This window comes from Bufo gargarizans, chromosome 3 (genome assembly GCF_014858855.1).
Source record: "Bufo gargarizans isolate SCDJY-AF-19 chromosome 3, ASM1485885v1, whole genome shotgun sequence".
NCBI lineage: Eukaryota > Metazoa > Chordata > Amphibia > Anura > Bufonidae > Bufo > Bufo gargarizans.
Genome location: NC_058082.1, coordinates 260,814,994 through 260,833,716, shown reverse-complemented (window position 1 = coordinate 260,833,716; position 18,723 = coordinate 260,814,994). Strand labels below are relative to the sequence as shown.

The 18,723-nt window shown below is 45.0% G+C and overlaps 1 protein-coding gene and 1 long non-coding RNA gene across 3 annotated transcripts in view; one reads left to right on the top strand and one right to left on the bottom strand.

Moving 5' to 3' along the window:
• The window catches only part of LOC122931169, a 97,298-nt gene that overhangs the window by 16,621 nt on the left and 61,954 nt on the right, over positions 1–18,723 (bottom strand). The window lies entirely within an intron of this gene.
• Positions 14,247–18,723, top strand: part of ATP2A3 (ATPase sarcoplasmic/endoplasmic reticulum Ca2+ transporting 3) — a 185,302-nt gene continuing 180,825 nt past the window's right edge. Inside the window, exon 1 of the mRNA XM_044285175.1 lies at positions 14,247–14,801. Coding sequence (XP_044141110.1) covers positions 14,684–14,801 — 118 coding nt within the window. The 5' untranslated portion in view covers positions 14,247–14,683. The remainder of the gene's footprint in view (positions 14,802–18,723) is intronic.

The following is an 18,723-nucleotide window of genomic DNA, read 5'->3' as shown; positions in this document are numbered from 1 at the left end:
GGTATATTTAATCTATTTCATTTAATGTTTCTGTGTGTCGTTAAAAGAAATCGACAGTATCCCCCATAACAGTGACCTCTACAATACCCAGCCCCTTTAACAATGACCTCCACAGTGCCCGCACCTTTAACAATGATCTTCACAGCGTCACCCCTTTAACAGTGACCTCAACAGTGGCTGCCCCTTTAACATTGACCTCCATAGTGCCCGCCCCTTTAACAGTGACCTCCACAGTGCCCGCCCCTTTAACAGTGACCTGCACAGTGCCTGCCCCTTGAACAGTGAACTCCACAGTGCCTGCCCCTTGAACAGTGACATCCACAGTGCCCGCCCCTTTAACAGTGACCTCCACAGTGCATGCCCCTTTAACAGTGCCCACCCCTTCAACAGTGACCTACACAGTGCCCGCCCCTTTGACATTGACCACCCCTTTGACAGTGATCTTCATAGTGCTCGCCCCTTTAACAGTGACTTGCACATTGTCCGCCCCTTTAACAGTGATTTCCACAGTGCCTGCTCCTTTAACCACTTCAGCCCCGCTAGCTGAAACCCCCTTTATGACCAGAGCACTTTTTACACTTCGGCACTACACTACTTTCACCGTTTATCGCTCGGTCATGCAACTTACCACCCAAATGAATTTTACCTCCTTTTCTTCTCACTAATAGAGCTTTCATTTGGTGGTATTTTATTGCTGTTGACATTTTTACTTTTTTTGTTATTAATCGAAATGTAACGATTTTTTTGCAAAAAAATGACATTTTTCACTTTTAGCTGTAAAATTTTGCAAAGAAAACGACATCCATATATAAATTTTTCACTAAATTTATAGTTCTACATGTCTTTGATAAAAAATAAAAATGTTTGGGCAAAAAAAAAAAATCGTTTGGGTTAAAGTTATAGCGTTTACAAACTATGGTACAAAAATGTGAATTTCCGCTTTTTGAAGCAGCTCTGATTTTCTGAGCACCTGTCATGTTTCCTGAGGTTCTACAATGGCCAGACAGTACAAACACCCCACAAATGACCCCATTTCGGAAAGTAGACACCCTAAGGTATTCCCTGATGGGCATAGTGAGTTCATAGAACTTTTTATTTTTTGTCACAAGTTAGCGGAAAATGATGATGATTTTTTATTTTTATCTTACAAAGTCTCATATTCCACTAACTTGCGACAAAAAATAAAAAATTCTAGGAACTCGCCATGCCGCTCACGGAATACCTTGGGGTGTCTTCTTTCCAAAATGGGGTCACTTGTGGGGTAGTTATACTGCCCTGGCAATTTAGGGGCCCAAATGTGTGAGAAGAACTTTGCAATCAAAATGTGTAAAAAATGACCGGTGAAATCCGAAAGGTGCACTTTGGAATATGTGCCCCTTTGCCCACCTTGGCTGCAAAAAAGTGTCACACATCTGGTATCGCCGTACTCAGAAGTTGGGGAATGTGTTTTGGGGTGTCATTTTACATATACCCATGCTGGGTGAGAGAAATATCTTGGCAAAAGACAACTTTTCCAATTTTTTTTATACAAAGTTGGCATTTGACCAAGATATTTTTCTCACCCAGCATGGGTATATGTAAAATGACACCCCAAAACACATTCCCCAACTTCTCCTGAGTACGGCGATACCAGATGTGTGACACTTTTGCAGCCAAGGTGGGCAAAGGGGCACATATTCCAAAGAGCACCTTTCGGATTTCGCAGGCCATTTTTTTACACATTTTGATTGCAAGGTACTTCTTACACATTTGGGCCCCTAAATTGCCAGGGCAGTATAACTACGCCACAAGTGACCCCATTTTGGAAAGAAGACACCCCAAGGTATTCCGTGAGGGGCACGGCGAGTTCCTAGAATTTTTCATTTTTTGTCGCAAGTTAGTGGAATATGAGACTTTGTAAGGAAAAAAGAAAAAAAAAGAAAAATCATCATTTTCCGCTAACTTGTGACAAAAAATAAAAAATTCTAGGAACTCGCCGTGCCCCTCACGGAATACCTTGGGGTGTCTTCTTTCCAAAATGGGGTCACTTGTGGCGTAGTTATACTGCTCTGGCAATTTAGGGGCCCAAATGTGTAAGAAGTACCTTGCAATCAAAATCTGTAAAAAATGGCCTGTGAAATCCGAAAGGTGCTCTTTGGAATATGTGCCCCTTTGCCCACCTTGGCTGCAAAAAAGTGTCACACATGTGGTATCGCCGTACTCAGGAGAAGTTGGGGAATGTGTTTTGGGGTGTCATTTTACATATAACCATGCTGGGTGAGAGAAATATCTTGGCAAAAGATAACTTTTCCCATTTTTTTATACAAAGTTGGCATTTGACCAAGATATTTTTCTCACCCAGCATGGGTATATGTAAAATGACACCCCAAAACACATTGCCCAACTTCTCCTGAGTACGGCGATACCAGATGTGTGACACTTTTTTGCAGCCTAGATGCGCAAAGGTGCCCAAATTCCTTTTAGGAGGGCATTTTTAGACATTTGGATCCCAGACTTCTTCTCACACTTTCGGGCCCCTAAAAAGCCAGGGCAGTATAAATACCCCACATGTGACCCCACTTTGGAAAGAAGACACCCCGAGGTATTCAATGAGGGGCCTGGCGAGTTCATATAAAAATATTTTTTTTTTGCATAAGTTAGCGGATATTGATTTTTTTTTGTTTTTTTCTCACAAAGTCTCACTTTCCGCTAACTTAGGACAAAAATTTCAATCTTTCATGGACTCAATATGCCCCTCACGGAATACCTTGGGGTGTCTTCTTTCCGAAATGGGGTCACATGTGGGGTATTTATACTGCCCTGGCTTTTTAGGGGCCCTAAAGCGTGAGAAGAAGTCTGGAATATAAATGTCTAAAAATGTTTACGCATTTGGATTCCGTGAGGGGTATGGCGAGTTCATGTGAGATTTTATTTTTTGACACAAGTTAGTGGAATATGAGACTTTGTAAGAAAAAACAAAAACAAAAAAAAACAAAAAATTTCCGCTAACTTGGGCCAAAAAAATGTCTGAATGGAGCCTTAGGCTGAGTTCACACGGGCGAGATTTCCGCGCGGGTGCAATGCGGTAGGTGAACGTATTGCACCCGCACTGAATCCGGCACCATTCATTTCTATGGGGCTGTGCACATGAGCGATTTTTTTCACGCATCACTTCTGCAATGCTTTAAAATCGCAGCATGCTCTATATTCTGCGTTTGTAACGCAGGACAGGCCCCATAGAAATGAATGGGGCTGAGTGAAAATCGCAAGCATCCGCAAGCAAGTGCGGATGCGGTGCGATTTTCACTCATGGTTGCTAGGTGACAGTCTATTCACTGTATTATTTTCTCTTATAACATGGTTATAAGGGAAAATAATAGCATTCTGAATACAGAATGCTTAGTACAAGGGCAATTGAGGGTTAAAAAAAAAAAAAAAAAATTAACTCACCTTGTCCTCTTCATCGCGCAGTTCCCGGTCTCTTCTGATGAGCTGTCGGCTAAAGGACCTTTGGTGACGTCAGATCACATGCTCCAATCACATGGTACATCACCACGGTGATGTACCATGTGATTGGAGCATGTGATCTGACGTCACCAAAGGTCCTTTAGCCGACAGCTCATCTACCAGACCGGGAACTGCGCGATGAAGAGGACAAGGTGAGTTAATTTATTTTTTATTTTTTTAACCCTCAATTGCCCTTGTACTAAGCATTCTGTATTCAGAATGCTATTATTTTCCCTTATAACCATGTTATAAGGGAAAATAATACAATCTACACTACAACTAACCCAAACCTGAACTTCTGTGAAGAAGTTCGGGTCTGGGTACCACAGTCGGTTTTTTATCACGCGAGTGCAAAACACATTGCACCCGCGTGATAAACACTGAACATCGGAACGCAATCGCAGTCAAAACTGACTGCAATTGCGTACCCAATCGCGCGGGTTTGCCGCAATACACCGGGACGCATCCGGACCTAATCCGGACACGCCCGTGTGAACCCAGCCTTACAGGGGGGGGTGATCAATGACAGGGGGGTGATCAATGACAGGGGGGTGATCACCCATATAGACTCCCTGATCACCCCCCTGTCATTGATCACCCCCCTGGTAAGGCTCCATTCAGACGTCCGTATGATTTTTACGGATCCATGGATCGGATCCGCAAAACACATGCGGACGTCTGAATGGAGCCTTACAGGGGGGTTATCAATGACAGGGGGTGATCAGGGTGATCACCCCCCTGTCACTGATCACCCCCCCTGTAAGGCTCCATTCAGACGTCCGTATGATTTTTACGGATCCATGGATACATGGATCGGATCCGCAAAACACATGCGGACGTCTGAATGGAGCCTTACAGGGGGGTTATCAATGACAGGGGGTGATCAGGGTGATCACCCCCCTGTCACTGATCACCCCCCCTGTAAGGCTCCATTCAGACGTCCGTATGATTTTTACGGATCCATGGATAAATGGATCGGATCCGCAAAACACATGCGGACGTCTAAATGGAGCCTTACAGGGGGGTTATCAATGACAGGGGGTGATCACCCCCCTGTCACTGATCACCCCCCTTGTAAGGCTCCATTCAGACGTCCGTATGATTTTTACGGATCCATGGATCGGATCCGCAAAACACATGCGGACGTCTGAATGGAGCCTTACAGGGGGGTTATCAATGACAGGGGGTGATCAGGGTGATCACCCCCCTGTCACTGATCACCCCCCCTGTAAGGCTCCATTCAGACGTCCGTATGATTTTTACGGATCCATGGATACATGGATCGGATCCGCAAAACACATGCGGACGTCTGAATGGAGCCTTACAGGGGGGTTATCAATGACAGGGGGTGATCAGGATGATCACCCCCCTGTCACTGATCACCCCCCCTGTAAGGCTCCATTCAGACGTCCGTATGATTTTTACGGATCCATGGATACATGGATCGGATCCGCAAAACACATGCGGACGTCTGAATGGAGCCTTACAGGGGGGTGATCAATGACAGGCGGGTGATCAATGACAGGGGGTGATCAGGGAGTGTATATGGGTGATCACCCGCCTGTCATTGATCACCCCCCTGTAAGGCTCCATTCAGACGTCCGCATGTGTTTTGCGGATCCGATCCATGTATCCATGGATCCGTAAAAATCATGCGGACGTCTGAATGGAGCCTTACAGGGGGGTGATCAATGACAGGGGGTGATCAGGGAGTGTATATGGGTGATCACCCGCCTGTCATTGATCACCCCCCTGTAAGGCTCCATTCAGACGTCCGCATGTGTTTTGCGGATCCGATCCATGTATCCATGGATCCGTAAAAATCATACGGATGTCTGAATGGAGCCTTACAGGGGGGTGATCAATGACAGGGGGGTGATCAATGACAGGGGGTGAGCAGGGAGTGTATATGGGTGATCACCCGCCTGTCATTGATCACCCCCCTGTAAGGCTCCATTCAGACGTCCGCATGTTTTTGCGGATCCGATCCATGTATCCGTGGATCCGTAAAAATCATACGGACGTCTGAACGGAGCCTGACAGGGGGGTGATCAATGACAGGGGGGTGATCAGGGAGTTTATATGGGGTGATCAGGGGTTCATAAAGGGTTAATAAGTGACGGGGGGGGGGTGTAGTGTAGTGTAGTGTTTGGGTGCGACTTTACTGACCTACCTGTGTCCTCTGGTGGTCGATCCTAACAAAAGGGACCACCAGAGGACCAGGTAGCAGGTATATTAGACGCTGTTATCAAAACAGGGGTTAAAAAAATCAGATCTCCAGCCTGCCAGCGAGCGATCGCCGCTGGCAGGCTGGAGATCCACTCGCTTACCTTCCGTTCCTGTGAGCGCGCGCGCCTGTGTGCGCGCGTTCACAGGAAATCCCGGCCCTCGCGAGATGACGCGTATATGCGTCGTCGTGCGCAGGGCTGCCGCCTCCGGACCGCACATCTGCGTTAGGCGTTCCGGAGGCGGTTAATAGTGACCTCCACAGTGCCTGCCCCTTTAACAATGACCTTCACAGTCCCCTCTCCTTTAACATCGACCACCCCTTTAACAGTGACATTCATAGTGGCCGCCCCTTTAACATTGACCTCCACAGTGCCCGCCCCTTTAACACTGACCACCCCTTTAACAGTGACCTTAACAGTGCCTGCCTCTTTAACAGTGACTTCCACAGTGCCCACCCCTTTAATAGTGATCTCCACAATGCCCACCCCTTTAACAGTGACTTCCACAGTACTCACCCCTTTAACAGTGACTTCCACAGTGCCCATCTTTTTAACAGTGACCTCTGTAGTGCCTGCCTTTTGAACAGTGACCTCCACAGTGCCTGCTTCTTTAACAGTGACCTCTACAGTACCTGCCTTTTTAACAGTGACCTCCACAGTGCCCACCCCTTTAACATTGACCACACCTTTAACAGTGACCTCCACAGTGCCCTCCCCTTTAACAGTGAACTCCACAGCGCCCGTCCATTTAATAGTGGCCTCTTCCCTCCATGCATGTAGCAGTGTAGTTGTGCCGTCATACATCATATGACTGAATATTTAAGGACCTGTGAACTGCTAAAACCTATGATCAGTTGTTATGGCAACCTGGAGTAGGACCTGCGAGCTTCTATTGGCTAATAAGGGACATGTGACCGTGTAAATGGCAGTTCGGATTTAACTCCTTAAGGACACAGCCTTATTCCACCTTAAGGACCAGGCAATTTTTTACTAATCTGACCAGTGTCGCTTTAAGTGGTGATAACTTTAAAACGCCTTGACTTATCCAGGCCATTCTGAGATTGTTTTTTGTCACATATTGTACTTCATGACACTGGTAAAATGAAGTAAAAAAAATGCATTTTTATTTATAAAAAAAACAAAATTTACCAAAAATTTGTAAAAAATTGCAAATTTCGAAGTTTCAATTTCTCTACTTCTATAATACATAGTAATACCTCCAAAAATAGTTATTACTTTACATTCCTCATATGTCTACTTCATGTTTCATTTTGGGAATGATATTTTATTTTTTGGGGATGTTACAAGGCTTAGAAGTTTAGAAGCAAATCTTGAAATTTTTCTGAAATTTTCAAAAAACAAATTTTTAGGGACAGTTGAGGTCTGAAGTCACTTTGCGAGGCTTACATAATAGAAACCAAAAATTACCCCATTCTAGAAACTACACCCCTCAAGGTATTAAAAACTGATTTTACAAACGTTGTTAACCCCTTAGGTGTTCCACAAGAATTAATGGAAAATGGAGATGAAATTTCAGAATTTCACTTTTTTGGCAGATTTTCCATTTTATTTTTTCCGCTAACAAAGCAAAGGTTAACAGCCAAACTAAACTCAATATTTAATGCCCCGATTCTGTAGTTTACAGAAACACCCCATATGTGGTCGTAAACGGCTGTACGGGCACACGGCAGGGCGCAGAAGTAAAGGAATGCCATACAGTTTTTGGAAGGCAGATTTTGCTGGACTGTTTTTTTTGACACCATGTCCCATTTGAAGCCCCCCTGATGCAACCCTAAAGTAGAAACTCCATAAAAGTGACCCCATCTAAGAAACTACACCCCTCTAAGGTATGTGTGTTGGGGTATGTGTCTGAAATCTGCGGAAGTGAACCGGTAAAGGTAGCGGTGGGAAGGCTGCTATATGTAGAGAGGAGAGGCTGTCCTCAGAAGTTTGAGAAATTATGGAATGAGTGGTTATCTCATACGCATGTGGTCATTTAAGATATTTTGGAGGGGTTCGCGCTTAGTTCTATGGGGGTGGGTGGGGGGGTTTGGCTTCTGCTATGTTGCGGGTATCTTCTATCTGAATTTTGTCTTATGTTTGTGTGCATTGTACGCCGTTGCACTGCGTTTCTTTTGTGGTGATGCAATATTACACTGCTGCTTATTGACTATGCTTTTGTGATGACAAAGAGGCATTGTACTGTCATAAAATAAGCTGGCTTTATTTGATCAATAAAAACGATTTGATAAAAAAAAAAAAGAAACTACACCCCTCAAGGAATTCAAAACAGATTTTACAAACGTTGTTAACCCTTTAGGTGTTCCACAAGAGTTATTGGCAAATGGAGATGAAATTTCAGAATTTAAATTTTTGGGCAAATTTTCAATTTTAATCAATTTTCCCAGTAACAAAGCAAGGGTTAACAGCCAAACAAAACTCAACATTTATGGCCCTGATTCTGTAGTTTACAGAAACACCCCATATGTGGTCGTAAACCGCTGTACGGGCACACGGCAGGGCGCAGAAGGAAAGGAATGCCATACGGTTTTCTGAAGGCAGATTTTGCTGGACTGTTTTTTTTTTACACCATGTCCCATCCATTTGAAGCCCCCCTGATGCACCCCTAGAGTAGACACTCCAAAAAAGTGACCCCATTTTAGAAACTACGGGATAGGGTGGTAGTATTGTTGGTACTAGTTTAGGGTACATAGGATTTTTGGTTGCTCTATATTACACTTTTTGTGAGGCAGGATAACAAGAAATAGCTGTTTTGGCACCGTTTTAATTTTTTGTTATTTACAACATTCATCTGACAGGTTAGATCATGTGGTATTTTTTATAGACCAGGTTGTCATGGACGCGGCGATACCTAATATGTATACTTTTTTTTATTTATGTAAGTTTTACACAATGATTTCATTTTTGAAGCATAAAAAAACATGTTTTAGTGTTTCCATAGTCTGAAAGCCATAATTTTTTCAGTTTTTGGGCGATTACCTTGGGTAGGGTATGATTTTTGCAGGATGAGATGAAGGTTTTATTGGCACTATTTTGGGGTGCGTGTGACTTTTTCAGTGCTCCAGACTAAAAAAAATAGCTGGTAGCCATTGGCTCCTAAACTGAAAAATTTAGGAGCCAAATCAAATTTTTAGTCGCCAAATCGAAACCGAATCAAAATTTTGGTATCGTGACAACGCTACTCCGATCAGATCGGCATAGGGTTGTTTTGATACCAAAATTTTGATTCGCTTTCTTCACCATAAAAAAGTATTGCGATACTCAATACCGCGCAAAAAAAACACCAAAAAAAGCTGCGTGCATTTCGCATTTTATGAAATGTTCGGCCCATAATAGAACAGTCCTATCCTATTTTTTGGGGTGACAAGGTGATTAAAAAATGGTGAATGCTCACCGCATAGGAGATATTTTTTAATAATTTAATAGTTTGGACAGCGCTATGTAATATGTTTATTTATTCTTTATATATTTTATATGTAAAATTGGGAATGGGGGGATTTAAACTTAATATTTTAGGGTACTTTCACACTAGTGTTTTTCTTTTCCGGCATAGAGTTCCGTCACAGGGGCTCAATATCGGAAAAGAACTGATCAGGCATATCCCCATGCATTCTGAATAGAGAGCAATCCGTTCAGGATACATCAGGATGTCTTCAGTTCAGTCATTTTGACTGATCAGGCAAACGATAAAACCGCAGCATGCTACGGTTTTATCTCTGGCGAAAAAAAAATGAAGATTTGCCTGAATGCTGGATCCAGCATTTTTTCCTATAGGAATGTATTAGTGCCGGATCTGGCATTCAAAATACCGGAATGCACCCGCACTAAATCCGGACCCATTAACTTCTATGGGGCTGTGCACATGAGGGGTGATTTTCACGCATCACTTGTGCGTTGCGTGAAAATCGCAGCATGCTCTATGTTGCGTGAAAATCGCAAGCATCCGCAAGCAAGCGCGGATGCGGTGCGATTTTCACTCATGGTTGCTAGGATGAAAGTCTATTCCCTGTATTATTTTCCCTTATAACATGGTTCTAAGGGAGAATAATAGCATTCTTTAATACAGAATGCATAGTAGAAGGTCAATATAATTAACATTGGTGGCGCAGTGCGCCCCCCCATCACCCCAGTATGATAAACATTGGTGGCGCAGTGTGCCCCCCTCAATATAATAAACATTGGTGGCGCAGTGTGCACCCCCCCAACACCCCAGTATAATAAACATTGGTGGTGCAGTGTGCCCCCCCCTCAATATAATAAACATTGGTGGCGCAGTGCGCCCCCCCTCAATATAATGAACATTGGTGGCGCAGTGGGCAGTGCCAATGAGGGTTAAAAAATAAAAATTAACTCACCTCCTCCAATTGATCGTCTCCTGTTCTTTCTTCAGGACCTGTGGTGACATCACTGTGCTCATCACATGATACATCACCATGGTAATGGACCATGTGATGAGCTCAGTGACATCACCACAGGTCCTGAAGAAACAACAGGAGACCGGCAGCTACGCGATCAACTGGAGGAGGTAAGTTAATTTTTTTAAATGATTTTTTAACCCTCATTGGCACTTCCCACTGTGCCACCAATGTTTCTTATACTGGGGGGGGGGGGGGGGGGGGCACACTGTGCCACCAATGTTTCTTATACTGGGGTGTTGGGGGGGCACACTGTGCCACCAATGTTTCTTATACTGGGGTGTTGGGGGGGGCACACTGTGCCACCAATGTTTCTTATACTGGGGGGGGGGGCACACTGTGCCACCAATGTTTCCTATACTGGGGGGGAGGGGGCACACTGTACAGGGAGTCTAAGAAAGAATCGAATGAGTCACAAGTCGGATCTTTAGTTCTTTTCACCTGTGACTCATTCGATTCTTTCTCCCTGTACTTGTCAGTGACTCAGAGCTGCTAGTGCTTGCCTTGCCTCAGCTCTGATTGGTTGGTGGGCGGGGAGGGGAGGGGCTGGCAGAAGCAGCTTCCACTCTAGGATCAGATTACACTCCTCCCAGCCCCTCCCCTCCCTGCTGCCAGCATCTCTGCTATTGTCTGTGTGCTGTGACCGAGCTGACTGAGACTGAGAAGAACAGGGCAGAGAACTATCATCTCCTGTGCCCGCCGCTGTTCTACTGCAGAGCTGCCGCGGAGGGTCTAATCGCAAATGGCGACAAGACTAAAAAGTCTTGTCGCCATTTGTGAATTCTAAGTCGCATTGGCGACCATTTTGGTCGCCATCTGTAGCCCTGTTTTTGATCGCTTGCTATTACACTTTTTGTGACGTAAGGTGACAAAAAATTGTTTATTTAGCAGTTTTTATTTTAAATTTTTTACGGTGTTCATCTGAGGGTCATGTCAGGTGATATTTTTATAGAGCCGGTCGATACGGACGCGGCGATACCTAATATGTATATTTTTTTTTATTTATGTAAGTTTTACACAATAACAGTTTTTGTTTTAAAACAAAAAAAATGATGTTTTAGTGTCTCCATATTCTGAGCCATATTTTTTTTTATTTTTTGGGCGATTGTCTCAGGTAGGGGCTCATTTTTTGCGGGATGAGGTGACGGTTAGATTGGTACTATTTTGGTGAGCAAAAAACTTTTTAGCACAGTTTTTATTTTTTGACGGTGTTCATCTGAGGGGATAGATCATGTGATTTTTTTTTAGAGCCGGTCGATACGGACGCGGCAATGCTTAATATGGCTACTTTTCTTTTTTTTTCCCACTTTATTTTGGGAAATGGACGCTATTTGTTTTTTACTTGAAACTTTAAATTGTTTTGTAAAACTTTTTTTTCACTTTCTTTTTTTGTCCCACTATGGGACTTCAACTTTTGGGGGTCTGATCCCCTTTACAATACTTCTGTATTGTGATGCATTGGCTGTAAGGGTACTTTCAAGCCTGTCGGATCTTCCCTGCAGGTAGTTCACGTGTGCCGCCGGACTGCCACTCCGTCCCCATTGACTATAATGGGGGTGGATTTCCGGCGGCAGCACGGCGAGAGGCAGCCGGACTAAGGCCTAGTTCACACTTCAGTGTTTGGTCAGTGATTTCCATCAGTGATTTGTGAGCCAAAACCAGAAGTGGAGCCTCCATAGACATTAGGTAGAAGGGAAAGATCTGCTCCTGTTCTATGTTTAGAGCTGCACCTGGTTTTGGCTCACAAATCACTGATGGAAATCACTGACCAAACACTGAAGTGTGAACGAGGCCTAAAAGTACTGCCTCTATCCGTGCACTGCAGCCGGAGCTCCACCCCCATTATAGTCAATGGGGACGGAGCGGCAGCAGTCGGACTCCCCTGCCACTAGTGTAAAACTAGGCTAAGTTTATTACAGACTGTAATACACTTACATCCTGCTTGCCTATGAGGTCCTGGGGACTGGATCTCACAGGCTTACAGGAAGGCAGCGACGATGCCTAAGAAAGGCATCGGGCTGCCTTTCCTGCAATCGGGTCCCCGTCACAGCAGTGTTGGGGACCTGATAGCTGCTCCGATCCCCGCATGGACATCGCACGTGCCACGGTCAGAGCTGACCATGGCACATCAAGGGTTAATGCGCTGACATTGGTGTTTTCACTGATGCCGATGCATACAGCAGGGGTCCGGCTGTCAGTGACTGCCGACCCTGCCGCTGATCGGGCGGGGCGCAGCCGTAATAGTACTGCGCTGGGCGGCAAGTCATGTCCTGCTGCACCATACTATTACGCCGCTGGGCAGGAAGGGGTTAAAAAAATATTAAAATTGAAATCAACCGCTTTCACCATTATTAAAAAAAATCTAAATAATTTGCACTGCCGGGTCACAAAACACCCAAACCATTAAAATATAAACGTATTTATTCCGTACAATGAACACTGTTATCAAAATGGCCAATTTGCCGTTTTTTGTCACTTCAAACGCCCAATTTTTTTTTCGAAGTAATCAAAAAGTCATAAACATACCACAATGGTATCACTGAAAACTCTAGATTGCCTCCCCCCCAAAAAAGGGCCCTCACACATCTCCACAGACATAAATATAAAATTATTTCTTCCAAAGATTTAAAAAAATAATAATAAACAACAAAAGAAAACACAAGTGTTGTATAAGGCTACTTTCACATTAGCAGTTTTAATTCCGCTACTGAGAGCCGTCATAAAATAACAATCCGTCATAGGATCTCAATAGCGGAAGAAAACGCTTCAGTTTTGTCCCCATTCATTGTCAATGGGGACAAAACTAAACTGAACGAAACGTAATGCTCCAAAATGCATTCCGTTCAGTTTGGTTGCGTCCCCATCGTGGACAGAAAAAAAACTCTGCAATCGATGTGGTGCGGAGCAAAACGGCTCTGTCCTGGCACACAATGTAAGTCAATGGGGACGGATCAGTTTTTTATGACACAATCCGACACAATAGAAAACTGATCCGTCCCCCAATGACTTTCAATGGTGTTCATGACGGATCAGTCATGGCTATAGAAGACATAATACAACCAGATCCGTTCATGACGGATGCATGCGGTTGTATTATGGTAACGGGAGTGTTTTTACAGATCCATGATGGATCCGCAAAAAACGCTAATGTGAAAGTAGCCTTACTATTATCGCACTGATCCAGAGAAGGGCACAAGTCAGTTTTATTGCATAGGGAATGCTCTAACAACAAATCCCATAAAACTATGTTTCACCCGCTTCTGAACTGTTTTCCAGTATACAATATTAAATGGTGTCATTAGTACAACTTGCAAAACACAAGCCCTGATATGGCTGATATGTGAATGGAAAAATAAAAAAGTTATGTCTCTTGGAAAGCAGGGAGGTAAAAATGAAAATGCAAAAACAGAAAATCATGAAGGGGTTAAATACCAACTAACCCCAACAAGGAACAATTTTCGGACGGTTTCAAAAAGCATAAAACAAGTGATGACGCGGTGGGTTTGTAAACACTGTTAACCACGCATTTACCCAGAGGAGTGTATGTCACTGTCACTATCATTTGCTGTCATTACATGAGGGGTAAAGAGCAAAAACTTGTCATAAATGTTTTTGTTTTTTTTAAAGCGGCAAGATATAAAAAATCCTAACAGACCTCAGTGTCACATACCAATTATCAGGCCCATTACAGCACTTTTGACTTATTTTTAATTTGCTGAATGGGATATGAAGGGAATTTCAAACAGTTGGCTCATCTCTGCACAGCACCACTGATGATATGGCCATTCTCTCATGATGTGGGGCCCTCCAAGAGTAGGGGCCCCATAGAGGTGCAGTCCTTCCAGCTCACCGCCGGCTGACATACGCTGACACACGGACAGTATGCGCAATTGCATTGAGATATTTTCCATAACACGGCAACTGTCAGCGTTATCTCCTCAGCGCTGCGGTTTCCCGCCTTAACCCCTTCCCCGCTGCACCCTTGCTTTCTAGCTTGCAGCTGCAGCTCAATAAGAGGAAGTGAAGCTGGGAGGGAGAGGAGGGGTGCCCATATCTATACATGCTCGGCTCGACAACATTTTCCACACTGACATTACCGAAGGCTACATCTTCAGCATGCTAATATAGCGCTAGCAGAGGCCAATGGGCAGAGGCGCAGAGCTGAGGCGGGGTCTAGCGCTATTTGGGTGCTGAGTGCAGCCAATGAGGAGGCTTCAGGTAGCGCAGGATAAGTTACCACAGAACAGGAACTTTCAGTCAGTGCGTTTGCTGGTAACACAGTGTGACCCAGCAGAAGGCAGGCAGTAGGACTGGCAGGGCTCGGCATGGCACAGGCAGGAGCGGGGAGCCGGAGGAGGGGAGTGCAGTGCTGAAGCTACTCAGTGCAGAGGCGGATCCCACACAGGAGCTCACCTTTCACTATAGGAAGACAAGGTGCACGGCTTCCCCGGGCTCTGAGAGAAGAAGGGAGCCCACTCTTCATAGTGCAACCCGTCCACCCGCTCTGCTTGTCTGAGGGGGCAGCAGACCACCATGGACAGCGCGCATGCCAAGCCCGTGTCCGAGGTGCTCCGCCACTTCCAGGTGAATGAGAGCTGCGGGCTGAGCACTGAGGAGGTCCGGAGGAGCCGAGAGAAGTATGGACCGAACGGTGAGTAGTTCCCCGGGGCTGCACCTGAACAGGGCGCTCCGCATCCTCCTCGGGGTGTTCTCCTCCTGTCATCCGGACCAGTGACATTATAACTTAGGCCTGTGTAGGGTAGCCATCGCTCTCTGTGGATTGTGCCTGGTACTTGTAGTGCGACCACGGGTGGGAGTCTGACTGCTTTTACCTGTCGTTTCTAGGGGAGACCTCACCCATGACTTCCGGTACAGTGTCTGCCCCCACACCTGTGCTTGTGGGTGATGTCTGAAGGAAGGACAGATGTGAGATGTACGGGTCACCCTCAGTCAGGAGCTGGGGGATCTAACCTGTGCCTCAGTCAGGAGCTGGGGGATCTAACCTGTGCCTCAGTCACCCCTCAGTCAGGAGCTGGGGGATCTACCTGTGCCTCAGTCAGGAGCTGGGGGATCTACCTGTGCCTCAGTCAGGAGCTGGGGGATCTACCTGTGCCTCCGGCAAGCCCCACCATCCCTGTCCCCAGTCATGAGCTAGCAGATCTATGTGTCTGCTCTAATTCCTCAGTCAGGAGCTGGGGGATCTACCGGTGCCAAGATCACTCCTTAGTCAGGAGCTGGCAGGTCTACCTGTGCCTCCCCAGTGGGCATATCCTGGTGATGAAGTGGAATGGAAGCTAATTTATATAGATACCATGCGCCTATTTTGGTGAGCGGTTAGCTTGAGAGGTGTTCCAATTACTGAAACGGAGTGCATGTAGAATGAGCTGACCACTTCTAACCAGAAATGTCTCACTCTATAAGTGTGCCCTCACACCTCCATTGGAGCCTCCATCGCAGATCTGGTCCAAGAGCCCGGACAAATGGTATTATTTTGTCTGGTAAACTGGCGAGCCCCCTGTAAGAAACTCAACAGACCCCACCCGTCTTAAAAACGGATCTGGCGCTTCTGTTATTTTCATTGTACTGCTTGCATTAGAGAGCAGAACGTAAATACGCAGCGCAGGTGTGAACAGAGCTCAACATGAGTCATGTGTAAAGCATCTTGACAACATTATATTTTTTTTTAATATTTCTATTCTTCTAGGCAGGGGCTACACAGACCTGACAATTTGCACTTTTTTAGAATCTTTATACAGACCTTTTTATATTTTGTTATCATATGAAGGTTAAAGGTAGATGCAATTCTAATTCAACTCAATGAATTCCTAATGGTGGCAACTGTCACATAGAAAGGGGTAACGACGTAAGAAATATTGTGAGATTAGAAAAAGGGGCATGCACCACTGTCCATGGGAAGTAAGTGTCTGGCATTGCAGATCAGTTCTAGTCAAGCAAAAAGTTCTGCTGTACCAGGAACAGTTTCGGAAAGTAGGTCTATAGTCACACGACAATGATGAGAAACGGCCCCCTTGACTTCTATGGTGGCTTTTGGGCTGTGAAGGACGGCAGGTATTCGTGTTTTATTAACACAGACATATGAATACACCCATAGACTGTTCTGAAAACGGACGTCACACTGCTTTTTTTTTTTTTTTTTTTTTTTTTTTTTTGCTTTTTTTTTTACTGTTTTCGGTCCCCTGTTTTCGACCACAAAGAAAACTTGAATTCTTATACCCTCACCTCCATATATTTTTTTGAAATTGCCATCAAGCACTTTACAGTAATGTATGCCTTCATGCCATTTTACATCAAATGTTAACATTTTAAAAATGATGCATAAAAAGCCATATTTGTACCTAAAGTGTGACCAAAGCAGTACATGAGACACACAACTCTTCCTAAATAAAATAATATTTCAAGATGTGTGTACGTTGGATCATATAATTTCTAGAACTGAGTAGACCAGGAATCTCTACGGGCCATGATGTCATGGAGGTGAAAAATGTCCTGATTGGGGGTGAGAGGGGTGAATACATGTGACAGTTTGAGGGTGCATATCCACTAGGTGATTACATGCCAGAAATGTCCCTCATCCACCCTTGGAAGCTTATGACGGGTTTTGATTTGTGTTCCCAATGTCACGTGCACCCTGAATGTTGCACCTAGAACATTGTTGGGCCGTCACAGAAAGTGCTGGCAGTCCATCTGCCCTACTGATCTTAAGACTAACCCTGGGTTCACACCTGAGCGTTCCTCAAACGCGCGTTTTACGCGCGTTTTTTGTAATAGTAAACGCGTGTTTGACGCGCGTTTGTGTCATTGACTGCAGTGTCCTATGGCCACAAACGCGCGTCAAAACGCCCCAAAGAAGCTCAAGTACTTCGAGCGTCGGGCGTTTTACAGCGCGTTCGTACACGCTGTAAAACGCCCAGGTGTGAACCCTTCCCATAGGGAAGCATTGGTTTTCATGTCTTAAGCGTTTTACAGCGCGTATGAACGCGCTGTAAAACGCTCAGGTGTGAACCCAGGGTAAGGCCTCTTTCACACGAGCGTCATGTTTTTTGCCCGGATAAGATGCGGGTGCGTTGCGGGAAAATGCACGATTTTTTTTTTTTTTTTTTTTTCAGCGCGAGTAATGCGTTTTGCACGCGCGTGAGAAAAATTGGCATGTTTGGTACCCAAAACCGAACTTCTTCACAGAAGTTTGGATTTGGGTTAGGTGTTCTGTAGATTGGATTATTTTCCCTTAACATGGTTATAAGGGAAAATAATAGCATTCTGAATACAGAATGCATAGTACAATAGGGTTGGAGGGGTTAAAATAAATTAAAATAATTTGACTCTCCTTAATCCACTTGTTCGCGCAGCCCGGCTTCTCTTCTGTCTTCTTTCTTCAGGACTTGGGTAAAGGACCTGTGATGACGTCACTCTGCTCATCACATGGTCCATCACATGGTCTTTTACCATGGTCATGGATCATGTGACGGGCCATGTGATTAGCACAGTGACATCATCACAGGTCCTTTACCCAGGTCCTGAAGAAAGAAGACAGAAGAGAAGCCGGGCTGTGCGAACAAGTGGATTAAGATGAGTAAATTTTTATTTTATTTTTTTTTATTATTTTTTTTAAACCCCTCCAGTGCTATTGTACTATGCATTCTGTATTAAGAATGCTATTATTTTTCCTTATAACCATGTTATAAGGGAAAATATTAATGATCGGGTCTCCATCTCCTAGCAACCGTGCGTGAATATCGCACCGCATCCACACTTGCTTTCAGATGCTTGCGACTTTTACGCAGTCCCATTCACTTCTATGGGACCTGCGTTGCGTGAAAAAACACACAAAATAGAGCATGCTGTGATTTTCACGCAATGCACAAGTGATGCATGAAAATCACCGCTCATGTGCACAGCCCCATAGAAATGAATGGGTCCGGATTCAGTGCGGGTGCAATGCGTTCAACTCGCGCATTGCACCTGTGTGGAAATCTCGCCCGTGTGAAAGGGGCCTAAAGGGAGAGCACAGCTGTGGCCTTGTCAAATGCAAGGGGGTTGTCCGGTTTCCTATGTTGATGAGGTGTCCTCAGGATAGGTCATCAATATAAGATCAGCTGCGAGCACCTTTGCTGATTACACCGTAGCACGCGTAGGAGCGCTGTGTTCTCCTCAGCTCTCTGTTTACCTGCTCGCCATCAGCATTACAGCAGCCATGCAATGAGATCGCTACTTCTCCGCACCATTCAGGTGGGGGTGCCAGGAGTATGATTTTCCCCCCAAACTTGATATTGACAACCTGAGAAGAGATCATTAACAACTTCATAGTCTTTTCCTGCACAGGGGTTCCCCCTGCCACCTGCTCTGGTGGGGACAGCTGCAATTCCACTGCCAGGTGGTTTGTAGTGGCACTGCACAGGGAGAAACAGTGAAGGGATTGGTGGTGGTCCCAGAAGCCAGACCAGTCCCACCAGTCGTAAAATAATGGCGTATCCCGGTGGTATGCTTTATGAGATGGGAACACCCCTTTAAACTACAGTGGAATCATTTTGCCATTTCTGAAAACCTGTTTTAAG